Source organism: Hemitrygon akajei, chromosome 2, assembly GCF_048418815.1.
Source record: "Hemitrygon akajei chromosome 2, sHemAka1.3, whole genome shotgun sequence".
NCBI lineage: Eukaryota > Metazoa > Chordata > Chondrichthyes > Myliobatiformes > Dasyatidae > Hemitrygon > Hemitrygon akajei.
The window spans coordinates 51,770,660-51,790,337 of NC_133125.1; the positions used below are offsets into that span (position 1 = coordinate 51,770,660).

Here is a 19,678-nt window from a genome sequence, read left to right on the forward strand (position 1 = left end):
TGTGTTTCCCCCATTCCCTTCGAGTCAACATATATCACAATGCAATTTCAATCGAGAAGGATAATGATGTTACTATAGCACATTGAAATATTGAACTAATTCTTCTTTTAATGTTAGCCTAAATTTTTAACATTGGTTTCTTTAAAATTAAATTGATTAGTATAAATTTGCCTGGCAACTTAGCTAGCCATCCGCTAGCTAACTTGCCCAGTAAAAAAGTGGAAGCATGAGTCTATCAGCATAATTATGAAACATGGATCTGATATTTCTTAATACATCACATGTTTCAGCAAATTTTCACACAACATCAGAAACATAAACTGATTTTAACCAGAATTGATAATGTTGATTTTAATCTTCCATGGCTGAAGTTGATCAATTACACCCTGAATTGCATAAGCTGTGTTTCACCACTAGGGGGCTGCTGAGGGTCACCAGTTTGTTTTGATTGCAGCCCTGTATAGCCGCAGGTGAAAGCACCTCCTGGCTAGAGGGAAGAAGATTAATTATAATTGAGACCACCACATCCATTTTCAGCACCATTTCTTCCTCTGCTCTACTGGAAACGGTATAACAATTGAAAGAGTTTATAATCAGTGTGATTCATTCTGTACACTTTAAGACTGAAGATGTGTTTTAAAGTGGATTTCAGTTTTGCTTCTTTCTTTTACCATGGTAAAAAAATTTCATTTTATTAGCACGTTCCACTCTTTGCACATGTGTTTATTTTAATTGGCAGTAGTTTTTCATGGGATCAACCAGATAATGTACAAAAGCTCTGTTTCTGCTGGTGGATATGAAGGCAAGAATGCCAATTGGTTCTGAAAAATCTGTCTGATTTAGCATTATAATAATATTCATAATACATGTATTTACCATAAAAGAGCTAATTATAATTTTCAAAATCCACAGTGTTTGTGTATTTGTATTACCTATTAATATTTATCAGTCAGGGCACTGAATATAGGAGTGGGAGGTGGGAACTTACTTTGCAGTTACATAAGACAACAGTGAGGCCTCACTTGGAGGATGTGTACAACTTTGGTCACTCTGTTAGAGGAAAGAGGTTATTATCAAGAAAGAATGCAGAAAAGATTTACCAGGCTATTGCTTGTGGCCTGAGTTACGAGGGGAGGATGTGTAGACTAGGACATTATTCCATGGAATGTGGGAGACTGAGCGGTGAGCTGATGTAAGACCGTGAGAGGCGTCGACAGTGCAAAAGCACATAGCGTTTGTCACAACGAGGAGCTGCTAAAAACAAGAGGGATCGTGTTTAAGGTCAGAAGTGAGAGATCTAAAAGGGCATCAGGGGCAGCTTCTTCGTGAAAAGGGTGGTGCATATTTGCAATAAGCTCCCAGAAGTAGTGGTTGAGGCTGCCGCATTATGAACATTTAAGAGACGTCTAGATAAGTACACAGATAGAAGAGGTTTAGTGGATTATGGACCAACCTGGGCAGGTGGGACTAGCTCACTGTGCAACACAGTTAGCATGGTCAAGTTGGGCCGAATGGCCTGTTTCCACACTGTAAGTCTATGATTCTATGACTCTAAGATGAAGAGTCCTAATATGTAAACCTGTTTCTCTTCTAATACTTCTCCCAAAAATGATTGACCGCTTTGTGATGTTCGCACTGATGCAGACTGTTCCCTTTAGCCCCAGCGATGCCCACTGTGTTTCCCGAGAGTCGGTACTACACTGTGGGACGCTCCAGTGCTGCCCTTGTTGGGTCCAGACTCATGCAGTCACGCATACTGAGCAGCAGCAATCCAGATATTGCAGGGATCCAGGGCTTGACAGATGAAGACATTAAGAACTCTACCTCTTCCAAGGTATGGTGCTAACATTAAGAGAATTGTAATTTTACTAACCGCTTTTCAAAATATCTTTTTTTCACAAAGGCTGGGAGAGAATTGAAGTCAAACTAATCACTTTAGTTCAGAGAACTGAATCATATGAAATTCTGTGTCAATCCTGCCGCTCACATTATCACCCTGCAATTGCTGTACTGTATCAATTACAACTCTATTTCAGTGGATAAGAGATTTCTGTTTTATTAGTATTTGGGAAATGAGAGAAAATAAATTCCATTGTCGGTATCCAAGGGCTGCAAAATGTTTCTAGTCATCTCTTGTCACCCTGTGTTAATCCAAGGATAGCCAGTTCCACTCTGCAGGCTCGGGCTAAATTCATAGATATTTTGAAAAACAAATGTGTAAATACTAATGTTTCCTTCAGTCTGCCACACTAATTCCTTTTATCAATTTATGACTATCTGTTATTTTGGGTATCACAGGTAAATTCTTAAAAGACGCCTGAAACCATTGGAGGAGCTGCTCTCTTCCCATTGCCTATGCTACCTCAACCCCACACTTCCAAAGCAAAACCTCCAACATTGCAGTCGTTTGGACCTTCGAGCAAAGTATTACAAACCACTTACATCCTAAAGGCTGACTGATTGGGCTTTCACTTCACTCCTCTCTGCAGGATGGAGGCCAAGAACCTTTGCATTTCTCACCAAGATTGTCTACAAAATGGTTCAGTGTCATCTTTATCTTCTTCCTTTTGCTATGGCACACGTACACTGTACACCTTAACTTTTCTTGCACGAGAACGCAAGAAAATGGGATCCTCGGGCCTGCTCCATCATTCAATGACTGATCTATGCTGGCTTCAACTACTTCCGTACCAATTCCCCAAAGCCCTCAATTCCTCAAGTTGTCAATTATTTATCTATCATATTTCTTCAATATCCTTTACATTCCACTTTCTCACTTAAATTTTTGCTCTTTATTCATTGTTGTTACTATAAAACGATATTAAACACTACTAATACAGTTTTTATTTAGTATATAAATGCTGCATATGTCTATGCTGCTTGCTAACCAAAATAAGCAGCTAATTTTTATCTCCAGCGCATTTATAATGTTATCCCTTCCTTCAGTCGGTCCATCTGACGTTTTCTGTTTGGTGCTGCCTTCGGCAGAATTCTGAAATATAAATGAAAAGATCATGTTTAAATGCAAAAGTAGAAAGATCAATGCAGTCTGACCTTTACTGAATATGCCTGTAAGAAAGCCAATCTCAGGGCTGTATATGGTGACATATATGTACTTTGATTATAAATTCACTTTGAACTTTGAAGTCAAGTGTAAATCCCCTACATTAAGTTTTCCTTACTTATTTTATTGAGATACAGTGTGGGGTCGGCCTTTCAAGCCCTTCGAGCCACGCTGCCCAATAATCCCCAATTTTAACCTAGCTAATCATGGGACAATTTACAGTGACCAATTAACCACCCAACTGATACGTGTTTGAACTGTGGGAGGAAACCGGAGCACCGGGAGGGAGGAGACCCACCCAGTCATGGGGAGAACGTACCAACTCCTTACAGGCAGCTGCGGGAATTAAACCCGGGTCACTGGAACTGTAAAGTGTTGTGCTAACCACTACACTGCCACGCCGCCCCTGGAGTAACAGGAGTATTCACAATGCAAGACAGCAAGATGGCACGACAATGTTTTAATAATTTTAAAAGCACCGGGTATCTTTTCAGAAATTTAGGGAACCAAGAAACTAAGGCAAGTGAGAAACTAAAGGAAATTATAATTCTAATATGGAGCTTGAGATATTAGGTTTTGAGAACTGATCAATTTCCCAGATCCTCTTCATTTTTATCCCAGAGTACTCAGGAGAATAACCATGGAAAGAGTGGGTGTGCTGTTTACCTTCCTCCACATTTTCTTAGATAGAGAATTATTCCTGAAAATTGGAGAGTGGTGTACGTATACCCTCTTTTTAAAAAGTGACAACAGATCAGATGACCAAACAGCAGAAGAGGGGGACGTAGAGATAGCTGTAAAGGAAAAGATATGTAAATGTTTAGAAAATATCAGCGGACCAAAATTAACATAGATTTGTGGAAAAGAAACTCCATTATATAGAACCAATTTTTTGAGAAAATAACTGATAGAGCAGATTGGGGGGGGAATAAAACATGTATGGGAAACTTTGATAATGACCAAAATAATTGACTAATGTGTAAAATTAGTCGTTTGTGAAAGTATATGGTATTGTGGGTAACGCATTGGAATGGATTGAAAAGCGAAGAGGAAAGTGAGATGGTATGGCCACATAACAAGATCAAGTGGATTCTCAAAGACCATTCTTCAGGGGAGGGTGCAGGGGAAAAGGAAAAAGGGGTAGTTAGAGGAAGAAATGAGCAGACAACATTGCTGAGTGGACTGGAGAGAGCTTTGCCTCAACCCAGGCACTAGCCCACAACCGTGAGAAATGGAGGTAATCGGTGCAGCGCTGATCTGCACAGCACCCCTACAACCCAGGAATCCAGAACCAGAATCCAGAACACAGTAATAAGTGAGTCATTTTGGTGTGGCAAGCAACAACTAGCAGAGTATTGCAGTGATCAGTGTTTGGATCTCAACTATTCACAATTACCCAAATGAGGGAACAGTATTTAATATTTCAATATTTGCCTTTGATGCTAAACTAAGTGCCATATTGAGACAAAGCAAAGAGTCTTCAAAGTATTTTAGATAGGTTAGAGGCTGCACAGTAGCGCAGCAGTTAGCAAACCGCTATTACAGCACTAGCGGCCCAGTTTCAGTTCTGCTGCTGCCTGTAAGGAGTTTGTACCTTCTCCCCATGGCTACATGGGTTTCCTCTGGGTGCTCTGGTTTCCTCCCACAGTCCACAGGCATACGGGTTAGTAGGTTAATTGGTCACGGGTATAATTGGGCAGCACAGGCTCATTGGGTCGAAAGAGACTGTTACCGTGGTGTAACTCTACATATTGAGTGTGTGGACAGATGCAGTATAAGATGAATACGTGCCAAGTTATCTGCTTCAGAATGGAAAGCACAAAGGCAGTGCATTATTTAAATTATCCGCGATTGGAGAATATTAATTCACTTGTATACCAGTAGTTGAAAGGAAACATGAAGATGCGGTGAAACGTTTAAAAAAGAACTACATATTGGCTTTCACAGTAAGGTATCTTGAGTTAATTTACAAGTATGTCTTGCCACAACTAGACAGGACCTTGATGAGCGCATTTGGAGGATTGTGTGCAGATTTGATATCTTTAGCTAAGAAGGGATATATTTGTTATGGAAAAGCGCGCACACACGCACACACACATGCGCACGCACGCACTCACACACGCGCACACACGCACATGCACACACATGCACGCACACACGCACGCACACGCAATGCACACACACGCACACGCGCGCACACACACACGCACATGCACACACACACACGCACGCACGCACACACACGCACGCACACACACGCACACACAATGCTCGAGGAACTCAGCAGGTCAGGAAATATCTATGGAAATTAATAAATGTTTCAGGGCAAGACCTTTCATTAGGACTGAAGGGTCTTTGTTATGGATGTATTTGCATTGGAGTGCAGCCAGTGAACAATTTGCTACTGTTGTGTGAGGAGCAATTGGATCAAACAAGTTTGTGTTTATTAATTTAGAAGTATGAGAGGGATTTAATTTCGAAAGGTTGAAGGGCCCGTTCCTGTGCTGTACTCTTCAATGAAACTAACATACTGACAGACTGAATGAGAGACGTTGTTTTCCCTGGCCGTGGTGTTGAGACTGAGGACCTTCAGTTAGACTGAGGGCTACTTCAGTTAGACATCTTGGTTGGCAGGGGCAAGATGGGCTGAAGATCTTGTCTTTGTGTTTTATACTTTAAAGACTGTTTATGCAACACTGATTTAAGTAGTTCCCCTCTCTTCATAGACAGATTCAGAACCTGCCTTCTGCCACGCTGTCCTTTCTCTCCCAGTTGCTTCTTGCTCCCTTGCCTGTCTTTTTCTCCGCACACTGTTGCTTGAAACAGCCTTTATGTACTTTTCTCGAGAGCCTCCTTACTGAGTGTGGTGCAGGTCATTGAGTCTCAGAGGTTAATTTTAATTTCCAGCACACCCTGACCCCATGCTCACTCGATGGTTAAAGGCAATTTTAAAGAAACAGTTTGTAAGAAGAGATAGCCCGTTTCCAAATTCTCAGCTACAAAGCAACAAAATAAGTTTAAATCCTTTACTTTACTTTACCTTAGCTCTCTAAATTTTGATCAGGGATAAAACATTTAAGTGGAATTTCTTTAAATGATATCAATAGGATGCAAATACAATGACAGTCTGCTGAATGATTCAAAAATAACCTTAAAGGAATGAAGCAATATTATAGGAACTATAAAAGAAGGAAATATTTATAAACTGTTTTTGGAGTCGATAGCCTTTTTTTACTTTTCAGACTCCTGTTCTTCTAGAGAGACCAGTTTCTGGTATTTAAGATCATTGGTTGACAATAAGAATCTTCCAAACCTTGTATAAGCAAAGTTGGTCATTTGGCTAAGATTATCTGTCTGTCAATGAACAGTTCACTATGGGTGGGTAATGCCCTAGAACAAAAAAGAGTGGACAAGGGTATCAGACCCTGCTGACACCAACCTCTGTTGTGGGGCTCCTCTATTGTTGATTTATGTTGGTTCAAAAATTCAAATTTTTCATCCAGTCTTCATCTCTCCATGCCTACTCAGACTCCTTTGTTTCCAATGTCTTAACCCGAATGCATTTTCCTTTTACTGGTGAGCTCTGTATGCTGGAATTCCCTTCCTGAATCTTCGCTTCTCCTTTCCTGCGTTACTTTCAACAACACCATTTCCCTTTTTGACCGGGTTTGCTTTTACTGTTTTTTTTCATGTTCTGGAGAACCTGGAGCGATTTTCGTCTAAATTGGCAGTGCTACATAAATGCAAGTTGTTTTTGACAATTTATTAATCCCATTTCTGGAACACTTATGTAATGTTGTCAAAGTTGATAACTGCACCATGTATTGATCGTGTTACCTTTGCCCTGTCTCTTCCTGGATCTTTACTCCAGGGAATGGATCGAAGTGGTTCTCGGATGTCTTCCTATGTGGAAGTTAGCAGCTACTTCAACAACGCTGGTTCTGTTGGACGATCTTCAAACAAAAAGGTAGACTGCCACATAGCACAAAGGATGTTGCACCTGACAACATAGTTTGTTAAAATGAAATGCAAGTATTTGTCTTGTGTTTGTCCTGCTCCATTTCTTCAATGAAAAAATATGCATTGTCAACTCATTCTACACATTCAGACTTCTGTGAACATTGTATCTCTTTTGTGGACGCTTTCTGCATCCTTTTTAGGCCTTGATTCTAAACACAAAATAATGTCATGATACATGTTACATGAGTAGCCTAGATTTTAATTAATATTAAGTTTTTTTTAAACATTTTTGATAACTTACAATTAAACAACTTATTTCATTTGCTATGGCAAATGAACCAGGGAAAGTTTTAAATAAAACAAAAAATAGCTCAAAATAATATAAAACAGAAACATTACTGATAAAATCATTAGTACATCTAATTTCCAAATCTGGGCATGTATGATTTCCTGCTTTGGTTCCTGGACTTCATTCAACTAAATAATGAGTTTGGGCATAATTATACAGGTTGGATAGTGAATTTTTTGAAATATAGAAGAATACAAATTGTCATTTCTTCACCTATTTCAAAATTGACCATTCATAGAATAAAATAGAGGAAATTGGCCACTTGAAGCTGCTAAAGAGTAACCGGACAATATCTCCACTGTTGACCTCCCTAACTACAATCCAACACCAGTACCATTAAGCAACCCTTCATTTCCATTTCAGCCTGCAGACTCAACATGCCAACCTTTGCTGCAGCAGATCTTTTTAGTTTTGATACCAATGTCCACATACCCAAAATAAATACCACTTAAGCTATGTCCTGTTACCAGGACAATTAAATGTTCTCTCAAAATAGTCAATGTATAATAAACTAAAGTTTATTTGTTATGGGTAATTTATATTCACAAAAGATTTCCATAATGTGCATTTTCTTCTTTATGTAAACTAAAAACTCAATATTTCTTTATGGCACAGAAGGAAGCCATTTGACCCATAAAGTTGCTGCACTCCCATTGCCCCACTAATTTCCCTGTAAACTCCCCAATTCCATCTGCTCCTGTCAGATTCCACACAGACAGCACAAGGGGTTTGGGTTGAGCGCAGGTCACTGGACCTGCAAAGCAACACCTCAGCTAGCTGTGTCACTGTCTCACTGATACAGATAAATATCATTTCCTGTTTAGTTATCAGACATCATACCCTTTGAATGCTGTGTCAGTAGTTCAAGTGATAATGCATGTTATATTGATTGAATCTTGGTCACTTTGTTTTGTTTGTAGGATTGAAAAGGTGAAGTAGTATCAGAAAAATGGACAGATCTAAACTGAGGGTTTTGTGAAGTGGAGTTTTCGTAATTTTTACCCTGTGTGGCTGAGCATACTATCTTAATAACTGAAACAATAACAACAAAGTGTTCCTGCAAATTTGAACAGCTATGTGTTGTGTCCTGAAGCTTTGGTCCTCTTCTTGACACAAGATTTCTGCTGCTCAGCCAATCTCCATCTTTGAGGCCTACTGAAATCAATACTTTTTTCTCAAGTGGGTCTTTTCTTCCTTGCTCCTTTAAATCCAAGGAATGTAGACTCAAATGAGTAATTTGTTTCATCATTGACAGCCAAATTTGACCGAGCTGTATAATTTTAATTTTTTTTATATAAGCACTTTGTCTCTTCGAGCTGTGCCGCCCAGCAGCCCCTGATTTAAACCTAACCTAATCATGGGATAATTTACAATGACAATTAACCTACTAACTGGTACATCTTTGGACTGTGGGAGGAAACCGGAGCACCCAGAGAAAAGATACAGACTCCTTACAGAGGACAACGGGATTGAACTCCCAACTCCACACCCCAAGCTGTAATAGTGTTCCACTAACCATTACGCTACTGTCGTGCCCCATAATGTGCAATAAGCCTCTGATCTCATCTCCAAGACTGCTCAGTATTCCAGGTTCGGCTTGGAAGGTAAAGCTACTCCCCAAGCTTTTGATTCTACTGCAAACCATCTTCTTAACCACACTATCCCACGCCACTTCCACACTCACCTCCTAAAATGAGGGACCACATGGCTTTTTTGTCGTTACAATTAAAACTGTTTAATCAAATACCTCAGTCACTTCCCTCCCATTTCAGATTCCCTGTGCCCTATCCTTGAATTACTATGCTTTGCAAATTTTCTCTTGGCAAAACGCCATCCCCGTTGCGTCAAACCCAGTTGCATGAGACTGCCGACCAGCCAGCTTCTTTCTCTAATGATCGTGTTCAGTGATGTTGCTGATGGTTCCATCACTTCAAATACTCTCCCCTCCTCCTTATTTGCCGTCATTGCTCCTCTCCACATCAGACCAAATGCTTTCTGATTTCTACCCATCTCTCTTTTCTTCCCATCTCCTTGACCCTGCTTCCTGGAAATCATTTTGGAATTCTTCCAATAATGTATTTGCCATGGTTACTGTAATGGAACAACCTCTGATATAGTTACAAAGGCAACCTATCCACATTTGTTCATTCCCTGCTATCCTTGATTGACTAAACCCTTCACATTCAATACATTTCCACCATCTTCTAGCTGGGTGGGACTGCACTTGTTGGATTCCATTCTCATTTTTCGCAATATATCCAGAGGATCATTTGCAGTAGCATCTCTTCCCACGTATAAATTGTTATCCCTCATGCTAACTGGATCCTTCCTGTTTCTCAACTTCAGTTACCTCTTGAATACATCATTCAATACCACAGTGTACAGTCTGCGCAGCTACACTGAGTATACTCACCATGTCACCAGTTCTCTTCTTACATCATTCATCTAATGTATCTATGCTCCCAGATTGCCTGTCCAACAAACAGAAAGAATTTCCAGCTATACATTGGGAAGACACAAATGTTACCTTTGATTCCGCCCCCCCCCCCCCCACAAACTCAGTTCCCCAGCTACAGTTCTGTCCCTCCTCTTTCTAACCAGACCTTGTTATTGTCTGTGAACCCCAGTCAAAAGTGGAGTGATGTTCTCCCATTAATAACTATGCAAAAATTCACCCTCCACAGCATCACCTGATTCTAAAGCTCTCAAAGCACATCTACTGCTGAAGCTCTTTTCAATGTCTTTCTCTCTTCAGAAATCAACTATTCAAGTGCATTACATCCTCCCTCTACCCTTGGCAATTTTGAAATTCTGTTTGTAATGTCCCAATTATTCTTTGGTTCCCAGTCTGGCAATGTCTATTTTAAAATCATCAGTTTTGTTTTCAAATTACCTCTTGATCCTCTTTCCATTCATTCTGAAAGCTCCTCCAATGCTGAACCTTGTGATTTCTACACACATTTAGTTCGGATTCTTGGTCATTCTCAAATTTAATCACACCATTGTCATTGACCATGTCTTCAGTCAGCATTGCCATCAGCTCTGGAATTTTCTACCTAAATTATTCCACTTCTACCTCTTTTGTAAAACGTTTATTGAAACCCACCACTATTACCCAAATTTTGGTTTTCTTAAGATGAAAGAAGATTGAGAGGATCCTAATTGATTTATATGGAGTAAATAAAGAGAAGCCATTCCAAATAGCAATGGTTCAAAGATCGGGGCATAGATTTAAAGCTTTGGACAAAGGGCACCCACGTACTTTTTTTTATTTTCAGAGGGTATTTAGAATTTAGAATTATCTGCCTCTGGCAGTGATGGAAATGTAATGAACACCTTTGGTGAAGAATCAGATAAGCACACTGCAGAATCATTTGCAAAGTATGGGGAAAGAGGCAAATGAGATTGCTTTACCACGAGTCAACATTTAATCAGAGAGCTAAGTTGACTCCCTTTGTCATGTAACCACAATAAGATAAGGCCATTTTTAATTCATGTTTTTGTTGTGGTTGTTCAATGTCACTTTCCAGTGCCTCTTTTTACAAACTTAGTTTGATGTCTGATCTAGCAAATATTTTTAAATGAAGACACATGAAGATCTGTTCTGTGGAATGGAGTGAGTTTGGGGATTAACATTCAGCCCTACTGGTTCCAGGATTTTAAGGATTGTATTACATGAGCAACCCTCTTCCTGAAATCATCTGAGGATTTTTTTTTAATCAATTAATTTTCTACTTGATAATACAAATTATTGACTGAGCTCCTCACTCAGTATTCAAAGGGTCCAAGAGTTAATTCTTCTTTACACCCACAGTCCAATAGAAGAGGAAAAGGTGCATTTTTAACAATACTTCCTGACTTTAACAGCTTTGTCCTCTGTTGGGGAAACTGATGTTTGCTGCAGTTCTGTCTGTGTACATGCATGAAATCACTAATATAATAATGACTGATACTTTGTTGTTTGTGTGGCAGTCTTCCTTTTGTATGGATCCTAAATGGTTTTGTTCTGCTTTAATAATGATCTCTTTTCCCACAGCAGAATGTTCACTCCTATGTGTGTGCGCCCTTTGTTGAAGGCACGTGTTGAATTTTTCATGATTATCACCTGTTGCTTAAAGACTAAAATTTATGGTTGTAATGACATTAGTAAATTTATTCTGCAATGCAAACAAAAAAAGGCCAATTATCAGAGCTACTACACATTATCCAAGCCTTTATTAACAAAACTGCAGTACAATCATAAAGCTTCTATATTTTAGTTTGGATATGTCCCAAGGTAAGTAACTGTCACATCTATTTATCTACTGATCACATTTAGTATAGGATATATTACTTATGTATTATTGTAGGTCTAGTATTCCTATTTTGGATCATATATTAACTAAAATGGCTATTGAGTACTGATGCAGAATGGTTAAACTGTAAAGAGTTGGTCTAAACATTCCTATCTAAAAAGCAATGGAGTCCAGAACTCCCGTCATTTGTTGCCATCTGGGCTTCACTAATTTCTGCAATGATCTTCTGCTCAGTCCTTCACACTAGAATTTTAGTTTTTGTGTTTTTTGACTTGTTTCAAATTTTAATTGCTAAACTCTTTTGGTGCACCCCATGGGGAATGCTTGGTAATAGGTAGCAGGAATCAGGCCGCTGGAGTCAGCCTTATCTGTACAAATGGAGGAGATTAGTAAAGCAGAACATTAGAAAGAAATTCCATCTTTTCTCTTCAGAACTATTTGAACCTGCTGCCTCTAAATCTTAGACGGTGCAACAGAACTTCCAAATAACTCTGAAAGTATTTCTTGTCTTTGTTGCAGAGATTTTTCCATCATTCCACTCTGCTTTCCATGAGGCTCCAGTGGAACTTGAGGGGGTGTTGGTAAACAAAAGCTCGCCTATCACTGAACAAGTTTGAACCTAATTTTAGATTGTTTTGTGCGAAAAGGCAAGATAGTTATAGAAATGTTCCTTTATCAGACTTCATCAAATGACCAGGAACTTTAAGGATACACAAGATTGTAGATGGTGGAATGTGGAGCAACAAATACTCTGCTGGAAGAGTTCACAAGATCAAGCAGCATCTGTGCAGAGACTAGATCGGAAACATCAACAGTTCATGTTCTCCACGGATGGCCCACTTGACCCACTGAGTTCATCCAGCAGATTGTTCACTGACCTAGAATTTTATGCTGCTTTGGATTAAATTGTTCAGTTAAGCAAGTATCAATCTTCGGATGAAAATCATAGAATCAGATGCTAGAAATCTGAAATACAAATGGAAAGTGTTGGAAACACTCATTAGGTTAGGTGCCAATTGATTTATAGAACAGGTTGAACGTTCTGTGTTCTGCAGTAAACACAAGAAGAATACTTTAAGAAAACTGAAGTTTTTTTTATCACTTACTCTTTCATGATAAGGAATGGATCACAGAAACAAATTCTATTTTACATAACCATCAAGAAATCCTATACTATTCACAATGTCCAATAGCACTCCTTCAAGTACAGGACAAGGACTAGGACATTGTAAATCTAGAAAAGATATTTTAAAAATGTTTTTAATTATCATTCAGCAGTTTCATGAAGAGCTAGCATTGCAGATGGTGGTCAGCACTGGCATGGTGAGAGAAAATGTCTTCAAGTATGCCTGGTTCTTCTTTGAACTTTTGGTAGGTACCAAGTGCACATAGTCTACACGCAGAAACCATTTTGTATGCTTGTAACTCTTTCCACACAGATATAACTGCTGGAATGTATCACAGATTACCTGACCAGATTTGTTTGCCAATTCCTTTTTCCAAACAGGTTGTTATCTTTAATCCTAGTGATATTCCTAGTTGGGTATGGTACTGAATTATTAATCTAGAGGCCCAAGCCAATAATTGTGAGACCAAAGATTATATCCCATCATGGTAGCTGTGAAATTTAAATTCATTTCATGATCTGGAGTTAAAAAAATATAACAAAACTACTGAATCATTGTTTGAGGAAAAACATTAGGGTCTTTAAGGAACCCTTAACCCATATGACCAATATGCGATTGTCAGACTCACCAAAAGGTTTGCCATTTAAATGGCACAGCAAACCATTAACAGCCCATGGCAATTAAGCGTGGTCAGTGGTGAAGAAAAGTGGCTTTAAGCATGCCTCATTCTTTGAGCTCTCAGTGGTCAAGTTTACGCGTACAAAAATGTTCTTGGGATTTTCTGCTGAAACTTATTAATATCCCTGTATAATATTTCATACAAATATAATTTGAAACTGCCAGATTGTAGTTCTTTTTCCCAGAAACGCCCATATCCTGAAAAATGTAGATCCCTTTCCTGAATGTTTCTGTTTTTTTTATCAATAACTTCATTTTACTTTCTTTTTCTACTTTCCACAATTGATTTTCAGTTTGCCAGGGTGAAGTTGTATTTTTGATTCAAATTCAGCTTGTTTTGCACATTACTACCTCCCAAGCTCTTGTCATCTTTGTCCTTTATTTGACTGTTGCTACTTCTTTTCACCATGTTTTAAAAAGTTTGACGTTACTGTGGAATTCTTCAACTTACCTGCAGACATTTTCCAGCACTGTAGGATGCCCTACAACTAAAGAGATGATACACTGGACTATGGTTTGTCTTCCATTCCAAAACTTATGTACAGAACTATTGTCAATTCTTAAGGAATGCTGCACTGTACAGGGTTCTACTTTTCAGATAAGACAACAAATCAAAACCCTGTCAACCTTCTTGGTAGAAATCAAATATCACATGTCACTATTTTAAAGAAGAAAAGCCTGTGTTCCCCAGGCCCCACATCAATGTCTGTCAGTCAGTTTTACCATACATGGATGATCTATTCATTATCTAACTATTCTTTGTGGAATGGGCTTGTGTAACTTTCCCTATGTCAGAGCATTTAATTGGCAGTAAAAAGCTTTATGATGTCCTGAGGTTTAAAATGTGATTCATAAATGAAAGATCATTTGTACAGTTTCAGTGGTTCCTTTGATCTAATATCACAAATGCTTTTATCATGCATGAAAGGTCAAAAGTATGGCCCAGTACATCTGCCAGAACAAGCAAGATTCTTCCCGAAAACTACGCTTCTCTGATCGCTTCAAGGATGATATTACTACTATCGTCAATGTTATTACTTCAGAGATCGCTACGATTCTTGTAAAACAGCAGAAGGTATTGTTCTTTACTTAGAATATTTTTGCTGCATGTGGAAATGTTCAAATAGGGAGCCTTGCTGGGTTCAATGATTTTGGCTGAGGGTGGGGCAGTCGATAAAGAAGTGGATGCAGTGTGTAGTGAGACTGTGAGGGAGGACAGGCAGATGATAGGGCAAAATTGCAGTCAATGTAACATGGGGGTAAAATCAAAAAGGGTGATGAATGTAGGACTGAAGGTATTGCATTTGAATGCACTCGATACACGGGACAAAGTAGAGCACCTTGTAGAGAGTGGTAGATATGACGTTGTAGGAATCACTGAGTCAGGACTGATAGAAGATCATACTTAAGAGTTTAACATCCAAGGATCAAAAAGACAGGCAGATAGGTAGAGGGAGTGGGATGGCAAAAACTACCCCAACCCCTCTGTTGGTTAAAAATAAAAATCAAATCCTTAGCAAGAGGTGAAACAGAATTGGAAGATGCTGAATCCTCGTGGGTAGAGTTTAGAAAATGCAAGGGTGTAAAAGGCCTTGATGGAAGTAATATGCTGGCCTCCGAACAGTAGCCAGGATGTGGGCTAAAATTACAGTGGGAGATAGAAAAGGCATGTAATGAGGGCAATGTTATGATAGTCGTGATGGACTTCAATATTCAGGTAGATTGGGAGAATCAGTTTGGTGCTGGATCCCAAGAGAGGGGATTTGTAGAACGTCTGTGAAATTGCTTTTTAGAGCAGCTTGCAGTTGAGCGGTCTGGAAAAGACAATTCTGGATTGGGTATTGTGTAATGAACTAGGTTTGATTAAGGAGCTTAAGGTAAAGGAACTCTTAGGAGAAAGTGATCATAATATGATAGTATTCACGCTGCAATTTGGAGAAGCTGAAGTCAAATATTGTGTCTGGCTATTTTGAGAAACAAATCAACTTAAACTTTCCTAAAGCAAAAAAAAAGTGACTTGTTCTTGAATTCCCTGTGTATTGCCAATGATCATTCTTGGTTCAGTGGGCTGCAGGCTGTGTTTCTGTTTATTACACTGCTAGCAGAATATCCACATGTTTTTCTTTCAAGTACAACAGGAAAATTATAGATTTACTCACTTCATTATGCATTCCTGTACTTTGAGAATTGGGCAGTGAACTTAACTGCAGTCACCTAGCACCCTCCAGATTCATGGGCAGTGGTTAAAATATCAGTATTCTACAATGTGAATTTATCGTTCTTATAATTTAAGTGCATATATATCCACATCAGGCCAATGAGAGGTCTTCTCAGTGAAACCAGCTGTGGGCCAAATAGCATTCAGTAGCTAAGCCTGTATAATGGCATAAAAGAGCTAAAGGGAGGACTAATCCATTTCCTGCCTGTCAATAGCATTATGCTGGCAGCCGAGGGAAAGCACTGAAAGTTCACACTAGGTGGGCTAGTTGGAGCAGGAATGCTCTCCCCAGGCCTTTGCCCATCCCAAAGCTGATGACTCATCCTGCAGTCTTCCAAAGATATTTCCTGTAGCTCTCTGGGTGTGGAATACGGAGACTAACTAACAACCTTGGATGCCAGACAGACAGTTAAATTAATTGACATTTTTGAGCAATGGTTCAAGGAAGGCTGACTTCCAGGTCCCCAGTCTATCGAGCCCTTTATCTGCTATTGGATTCTCCACCTTGAAACCTTGTCATTATTAAGGCCTTAGTCCATAGCTAAACTCATTTAGAATTACATCACAAAAGCTTTTGACATTTTAGGAGCTATTTTGTCTGCTGATAATAGATTGATTTTACATTTTCCTAATCATAGGAAGCTGAACAAGCTGAAAAAATCAACATAAGCTTGGCATTTTTCCTGTATGATTTACTTTCCCTCATGGACCGTGGCTTTGTGTTCAATCTAATTAAGAATTATTGCTGCCAGGTAAAGTACAAGTTATAATTTTGCAATTTTAATGTAGAAACCCAGAGCAATTCAATTGATAACATATACGCTTCATTACATAATTATTCAAGCTTCAGGTTACAGTTTTTCTTTACAATGAATAGTTTGAGAAGGTGAGTTGAAAATGTCTAAATTAATTTATTGTGTTAATAAATTATGAAATACTGATATGCCTATGCCAAATATTTTGAGCTGAGATTATTTCTCTCCTAGTTCAGTGTTGTATTTGACAGTTTTTTTCTAAATGGATAATACTTCTGCTAAAACAGTGGGAGAAGACTTCCATCTGTATCCCACGACATAAGTTTGGAGCTTTGATCTTGCAAATGGTTTTTATCTTATACGTAATTTATTTTATACCCTTTTACTATATTTCTTAGGGTAACAATATAATATGTACAGTATCTGACATATACACATGTTTCTTATGAGGCCAGCACCTATAATTGAGGGAGCTAATGGAGAAGCTACTTTCAGTGTCCTTGCCTAAACTAGCTCAGTCACTCATTGTGACTTTCCATTTCCTCACTTTCCTTTCCATTTCTACTGGTTTCTTACCAGGTCGACCCCAATAGGGTTAAGGAATATAACTGTCAGCAGATTAGGAAAGTGTTGTTGTATTCTATTAATGAGCATCTTTTATACAACCTCCATTATCAAGTGAATCCATATGTAAAATTGCTGTCTATCTGGAATATGTACAAGAGGTTAGAATTTTATCCTGTGCTATTTGCACTGGGTGAAAGCAAGAATTCTATCCAGCCTATTGACCCTGCCCTTACCCCAATCTGCTCTTTCAGGGCAGCATTTGTTTGTTATACAAAATAAGTTATTGGTCGGCACCTGCTCTTGCTGGCCGGGAAAATGAGTCAGCTTACAATGGGAAATGGATCAGATAGCTGTTCCTGAACCTTCTGCCCAAGGTCGCTGTGAGAAGAGAGCATGGTCTGTATGGTGGGGATCTTTGACGGTAGATGTTGCCTTCTTGAGGCATGGTCTCGTGTAGATTCTACTGATGATGGGGAGGAATGTGTCAGTAAGCTGTTGGACAGAGTCCACTACTCCCTGCAGCTTTTTACATTCCTGCACATTGACTCCTGTGGTTTGATTCTGAATAATACTGAATTTATCTCAGTCAGAATGCTCTCATATGTAACTATTAGCCTTTTCACCCTTTGAATAGAGAGATAACCGTCATTCTGGCTTCTAATCGCGCGTGTGTGTGTGTGCGTACGTGTGTGTTAAGAGGTAGAGGTGACTTAACTCTAATGCCCCTTATAACTAGATATCATCATTGTCTAGCATCAGACTTTTGAAGTGTTGAACAACTGCTAAGGAAGAGATAGCAACTTTAGATGGGAGGAACACCATCTGTAGTAATGGAGCATTGTATTAGTTAAATGTTTCATCAGTGTTCTTTCTAACTTATTCCATTGTAGCTATCAAACAAACTGCAGTCAATGCCCACCCTCATCTCTATGCGCTTGGAATTCCTGAGGATCCTCTGCAGCCATGAACACTATCTCAGTCTGAACCTTTTCTTCATCACTAATCTGTCCGCACCTGCTTCTCCATGTCCTTCGATATCATCACAGGTAAGGAGGCAACATAGCAACTCCAGACCCTCTAGTTCTGTAAACATGGACTACATGTTTCTTGTACACTACTGGGCAACATGTTTTATTCATACAAATGGATAGGCTGCTAATAGAAAATTACTCTGAACATCAAAACATGGCCCTTAATTTCCTCTTATATAACCTAAAGCACTTCTTTCTTGTTTATCTATCAACAAAACTAAAAACTAGGCTTCTAGTGCTCAGGACACAACTTTTTATCAGAAATTTATATGTAAAATATGTTACCCAACCATACCTTTGAGCGCAATACAGTTATAAGCAATGGCTTACAGTCGCTCATATGGTGTTTAATTTGAGTTGGTTGTAAGTTCAGAAGAGAGGTAACCGCAAAACATGGTAGGGCTCGAGGAGATTGAGTAATATGGCTACAAATGCAAAAGACTGCCTGGCTATGACCGCAAAACTCCCTTCCTCCAGTCTTGCTTTGCTGCCAGTTAAATGGTGCTGATGTTGGGCTAACATAGTACAGGCCCAATACCAGGCCTTTTTTGCAGCTGGTAGCTCACTTGGTTGCCCCTGGAAATGGCTTCAATGTCTTTGACCCTTAGAAAAATGACTGCAAATGTGTCCTGCCAATTAGAGTGATTTTTGCACACTAATTGCACAATTTGCACACTAATATTTCAATTCAACCTGGATGCAGGCCCAAAGGCCCAAATTGTCCAGGCCAACTAATGTAAGCCAGTCCCATTAGCTTGTGTTTGGTCCATATCCTTCTAAACCTTTCCTGTCCATTTCCCTGTCAGAATGTCTTATAAACATTATTGTAAACCGGCCTGTGCTACTTCCTGTGGCAGCTTGTTCAATAGACCTTTCACTCTGAGTGGAAATACTTGCCTCCCACCACTCCACTGGGTTGCTTTTAAATTCTTCCCCTTTTGTCCCAAACCTATGCCTTCTAGTTTTAGATTACTCTACCCTGGGGAAAAAACTTTATTTACTTATCTGTGCCCCTCATGATTTTACTGTATGTACTTATACAAGGTCACTCCTCGGCCTCCTACATTTCAGCTTTAGAGCATAGAAGTGGGTCCTTTGGCCTATCACATGATTGACAACCTTCTTGCCCATCTTTACTAATCACATTGGCTTGCATTAGAGCTATATCCTCATATGCCTTGCCTGTTTAAGTGTCTGTCTAAATGCCTCTTAAATATAGTCATTGTAACTGATTCCTCTGGTAGCCTGCTCCAGATGTCAACCACACACTGTGTTTAATCTTTCCCCTCAGGTCTCCTTTACAATGTCTGCCCATTACCTTAAATCTACGGTGATTCTCTTGTAGTAGGAAAAAGGTTTTGGCCATTTATAAATTCAAATCTAGCTACTGATATTAATAAGTTTATGTTGTCATTTGTTACTACATTTTCAGGAAAATATGGCTAAAATATTTTCCTTTCATTATACAACCCTGATATCATGTGGCATACATTTACAAACGTAGATGTACAGCTCATTTTAAATCATCGTACATGGAATATTTTAACACAGCACAGTCCCTTTGGACCAGAATGCTCTGCTGACTTTTAACCTACTCTAAAATCGATCTAACCCTTCCCTCCCATGTAGCCCCA

The 19,678-nt window shown here is 39.2% G+C and overlaps 1 protein-coding gene across 6 annotated transcripts in view; it reads left to right on the plus strand.

The window, feature by feature from the left end:
* The window catches only part of dock8 (dedicator of cytokinesis 8), a 261,176-nt gene that overhangs the window by 179,840 nt on the left and 61,658 nt on the right, over positions 1-19,678 (plus strand). For 3 of the 6 annotated variants that reach the window (XM_073072099.1, XM_073072133.1, XM_073072142.1), the window contains 6 exons: positions 1,659-1,834; positions 6,936-7,031; positions 12,944-13,039; positions 14,402-14,548; positions 16,330-16,443; positions 17,904-18,059. In XM_073072099.1, coding sequence (XP_072928200.1) covers positions 1,659-1,834; positions 6,936-7,031; positions 12,944-13,039; positions 14,402-14,548; positions 16,330-16,443; positions 17,904-18,059 — 785 coding nt within the window. The remainder of the gene's footprint in view (positions 1-1,658; positions 1,835-6,935; positions 7,032-12,943; positions 13,040-14,401; positions 14,549-16,329; positions 16,444-17,903; positions 18,060-19,678) is intronic. The other 3 variants (XM_073072104.1, XM_073072113.1, XM_073072123.1) reach the window with 3 other exon arrangements.